General features: G+C 46.7%; 1 protein-coding gene across 3 annotated transcripts in view; it reads right to left on the reverse strand.

Annotated features, from left to right (window-relative positions):
• The window catches only part of gpc1b (glypican 1b), a 59,122-nt gene extending 54,193 nt beyond the window's left edge, over positions 1-4,929 (reverse strand). For 2 of the 3 annotated variants that reach the window (XR_014597056.1, XM_084008153.1), the window contains exon 1: positions 4,654-4,928. Coding sequence is in view for 2 of the 3 variants with exons in the window: in XM_084008153.1 (XP_083864279.1) it covers positions 4,654-4,813 (160 nt within the window). In the remaining variant the exon portion in view is untranslated. Of the gene's footprint in view, positions 1-4,653 lie in introns of all 3 variants that reach the window. The other variant, XM_084008154.1, reaches the window with a different exon arrangement.
• Positions 4,930-4,983: the final 54 nt, after the last annotated feature.

Below are 4,983 nucleotides of genomic sequence, written 5' to 3' on the forward strand. Positions count from 1 at the left end.
AGACTCCCTGAACTCGTTCATTATCCGTCTGCAAAGAACACTTTCTCTTCAGCTCAGTGACCCCGTTAACGGTGCCATGTCAGCACTAAGAGCTTACCAAAATAATTGAGAGCATTGAAAAGTTGGTTTTAATAATCCTAACTGGCGTGAGAGCACGGCGACGCAGCGAGGTGCCACCGCAGGGGTCACGCAGGGGTCAGCCTCACCGGTGTTGGATACGGATATAATACTGCAGAATGTCCACAGAGATTAACAGCTTAGATGGAAACTGCATTGTGGGTCGGCAACACTCGGGTCGACGTGTCCTTTGGATCGCAGAATCTGAGAGATGAAATGAACACAGATTTTTGCTGTGTTTCTTGTTGGTGTTTGAGCCGAGAGAGAGGGCAATATTCAGAGAAAAAAAGTGACAGATTTGCGACTTTATAAAGTTCACGTGTTGTCATAGCAACAGCAAACATCCGGTCAAGCAACTTGTTTGCTTCTTCTACAACACCATAAGGTGACAACATGTCCTCATATAAATAAACCCAACAATAAGCATCCACATCATCACCCTAAGGACCTTAACGAGGCGCTGTAACACGATGGCATGATTCATTACAAACATAAATGTCTACATTCATGGTAAGTTAGCTAGCATTGATGCCGGTTGTTAGCATCCTATAATAAACTCGCACATTTGCAACTTTTTTCTCTCTAGCTCCGTTTTTTTTTCTCCTACAGTTGCAGCCTCTCCCCGGCTGGTCACTGTGATTTATTCTACCAGTTAACTCCATGAAACCTCTGAATGTGGGGTCAGGGGTCATCATCTCATCACGACCCAGTCAATTAGTTGAGTTGCCCGAGGACATTTTGTGAGCCGGTGTGTGAGAACCAATGCTCTTACATTCAGAGACAAACATCCAAATTCATGGGCGAGTAGGCGAGTTGAAAACATTCCCATACTTCTCTTCTCCTTCCCCCTGTGGGCTTCCACACTGATGGGCCATGTTTCCAGCCACAAGCCGGTCGTTAGTCAACAACAGTTCCTAGCAAAGCTGGTGAGCGATCCCACAGCCTCGTCAGCCAAACGCTGCTCTACAGATGACACTTCAGAGCACCGGGGGCGACTCGGCCCGCTCTCAGCCCCGAGCAGCAACCGGCAATCAACAACAACACAAATGCAGCATGGGAAAATAAACAAAACACCAAAGCGTTACCAGCCTTCGCTTGCAGATGTCTCACGCTGCTCGTCGACCGGCCTTATATGTCATCGAGCACGGCCAACGCTCATTGGCTGCCAGCTGCTTTTTAAAGAGAGTGTGGTGCCTTTAAGGGCCGGAGAGAGAGACAGAGAGAGACAGAGAGAGAGAGTCATGGAGACTGTAATGACGGGGGTCAGACCAGGAGGTGAGTCCCGTAAAATCCAACCATCCAGTTTTGGTAAATACCACCAAAAAAGAAAATGACATTGGAGGAACTTCAACCAGCATCATCACACTTTCTGATTATTTCATTTCCATTCCGGCTCAGCTGATCCGGATTCCCACGGTCCAGTTAACACCGCTGCAACACAATAACCAACCGGCTCCCCTCTAGCTTTCTTTGGCGTGGCTGTCGAGGGCGGATCGCTTAACGACGGGGGACTATCCGAGTTGTTATACGAGGCGTATCGATGTGGAAAGCAATATCTGGGAATCTTCCTTCACTGATGGCTGAGCATAATCAAACAGGGACTGAGATGTGTGGGGGGGGGGGGGGGGGGCTCACAGTCATTAAAGTAACCAATCTAAATGTAAAGAGGCATAGAAGTAGAAATATATATATTTAAAACTCTTGGAGTTTAATTTTATAAAAGAGAACTGAGGCCACAGAGACTTTATCTACGATGCTTCCTTCAGGGTTCCTCCAAAGTCAAATTCAAGCACTTTCCAAGCATTTCAAGGTGCATTTCCATGCTTTTCCAGCACCTTCCAGCTGTGGTAAACTCCATATGTGTATCAATCCAATGGTCAGTATTCAGTCTACTTATTATGTCACTTGTTCATCACATTAAATGAGATGTTATTGTCCTCTAAACAACCAACATGATGTTTGGAGACAGCTTTTTACAGAAGGACCACAAATGAAAGGAAAACTAATTCCACTAACAGATCCACAGAAATATAATCACCAACTATTTTCATCATCTGTTCATCATCAAAAGTCATTTTTCATAAAGAAATGTCAGAAAATGCTGTTTTCAGTCCCTCAAATATGGAGATCTTCTTTTCTCTGTTCTATCATAGATGTCATCACATAGAACACACATTTCAAATCCAAGCACTTTTCAAACCTCAAACACTAAATTCAAGCGTTTTCAAGGATTTCCAGCACCCGTACTAAACCCTGTTGCTTCATTCCTGAGACACATTTCGTGCAGTTAAATCTTGAATATGAAGTTTCTCCGCTCTCTGTTCATGTGTGAACAGGATGTGAGAACAGGATGTGAGAACGCTGCGACGTGGACTCTTAGATTTGGTCGTCTCTGACTGAACGGAGGTGGCGTTCCCACCATGTGACCTGTGACCTGTGACCTCCACTCAGGATTATACATTACGATGATCTGACTAAGATGTTTAATCTTAAGAGACGACTCTTTCTGTCTCACATCCGTTCTGCATCTGTCTGTCTCTCCGTTATCCATCCGTCTGTCTCCCCCCTTATTTCTCTCCCTTACCCAGAATGCATTGCCCCCCCCCGGACTTAAGTAAAGCTCCACATCATTGATCAACACAAGAAGAATAGGTGGTGTCATGACAGGACAGATTTTGATCTTTAAAGCGTTATGGATTGCAGACATTTGGAAGAAAAAAGGTTAATTCTGTCAAATGATTTATTCCGTATGGTCGATGAATTAGATAACAAGTGTCTAGTTACTGCTTGGCCCTCCCTACCGTGTGACGTACAGTTTCATCACAGACAAACCCAAATAATCTCCCCCTTCATCCCAACTGTACGTCGGTGCATCGGATATATCGTGTTCTCTGTTTAATGTCCCACTTAGCCACGGCTTTAGATGCTCACGCACCTAAAAGAGGATGTTACATACACGCCATGTCTGACGGGACACATCCTGTGCTCTGTATATACACTATATGTATATATATGTATGTATAATATATAGAGACCACTTCATCTCGTCGAGTGTGTGGCCTTTAGGTGGATAAGTCACCCGTGGGTGTCCTAATGGACAAACATCTCTGTCTTCACAGTAGTCTAACTGTGTGGAGAATGGATTGGAGGACATGGGGGGGGGGGGCGACGTGATCTTTTTCAAGGAAAGGCTTATGTTATCAGATCGGGAGGGAAACCGTGGCACAGTCACATCCACCACACTTTCCTTTTTTACTTCACAAACAAGTTCTTTACTTCTGGAATAAACCTTCTTCACGTGTACTAATATATCTAATATACATTAAAAACAAAGAGTATGCAAGTTCTCAAGATGTATTTCTACTTCCTTTAGGTAAGTGTACATGAGAAGTGGTTGTGTAAGCAGAAGCTCCCGTCTTGTCCATGCATGTACTCGCTGTAACCGTAGAACCTGTATATGCAGTACACCGTGTGTGTGTGTGTGTGTGTGTGTGTGTGTGTGTGTGCGTGTGTGTGTGTGTGTGTGTGTGTGTGTGTGTGTGTGTGTGTGTGTGTGTGTGTGTGTGTGTGTGAGAAAGCATTGAATTCCAAGAGGAGCAACACGTGTAATCATCTGAACGACCGTGGATGACACAGCGAGCAGCATCACGTCTGTCGTGGTCAAGTGACCGTCTGGAAATCTAGAAGGAGGAACACCGAGACCGAGACCGGGACTGGGACTGGGACCGAGACCGAGACCGAGACCGAGAGAAGAAGAAGAGGAGGATTGAAGGTGGTGGAGGGTTGAGTTTCGAGTGAGAGGGGAACTGAGGAACAGGAAGAGAAAGGGGGGGGTGGGAGGTGCTGCTGATCCTTGCATCTGCTTCCTTTAAACATGTCAGGTGTGAGGGAGAATCTGAAGGGACGTTTCTGATCGGGGATCAAACAGCCGGATCGCCCGTGGCTGCGTCTGTACCGTCTTAATATCTTTTTCAAAGTAGTGTTTCATCTCGACAAGACAGCCCAGAGCGAGAGCTCCCCCTGTATTTAGATCTGTGTGTGTGACGTGAACGGAGTGGGACTTAAAACAAAAAAGGTATAAAGATAGAAGCTGGGTTTCACTCTCACAAACACTAAATACAGAAATACATCCTTTTAAGTTTCAGGGCTGAAGTTTTCTGAAGCACAACACACACACACACACACACACACACACACACACACACACACACACACACACACACACACACACTCATGTTTCTACGGATGTAGGTCACATCTACACACCACACTTACACAATAAATGGTGCTACTGCAGGTGCGACTTTGGCCCCAAAATAGACTCACATTCCTGGTGGGGGGGGGGGGGGGGGGGGGGTGCAGAGGGATTATGGTTCTCAGTGGCAATGAGTTTATACTGTAGCACTGCGTGGAGGCTCAACATGCAGGTTACTACATATAATTACACAGGTTTTGGGGGACAGATCCTTGAAAGGGTGACTGGGTTCAGGTCTGGGTCCACCAAACAAGACCAGCAGGGAAAGGAGAGGAGCTTACCTGAGATCTCGGACTGAGGGACGCCGTCCAGAGCGAATCCTTTCCCGTTATAAAACTGCCTGATATCCGAACAACTCCGGGCTTTGCTGGTCCCTTTGTCCCCCCAGGCCGGTGCCGTTAGAGAGCACAGCGCCAGCGCCGCTACCATGAAGGCATCCATCCCAGCAGACTGCTGTGTGTGTGTGTGTGTGTGTGTGTGTGTGTGTGTGTGTGTGAGGGGGGGGGACTAAGTCAAGTGCAAAATCCGAGGGAAGAGAAGAAGTCCTGGTCCCGGTGAGTGAACCAGGGGGAGGGAGAGGGGAGGAGGGGGGGGCTACCGAGCGCTGCTGT

The sequence above is a fragment of the Eutrigla gurnardus genome (genome assembly GCF_963514095.1).
Source record: "Eutrigla gurnardus genome assembly, chromosome: 4".
In the NCBI taxonomy this organism is placed as follows: domain Eukaryota; kingdom Metazoa; phylum Chordata; class Actinopteri; order Perciformes; family Triglidae; genus Eutrigla; species Eutrigla gurnardus.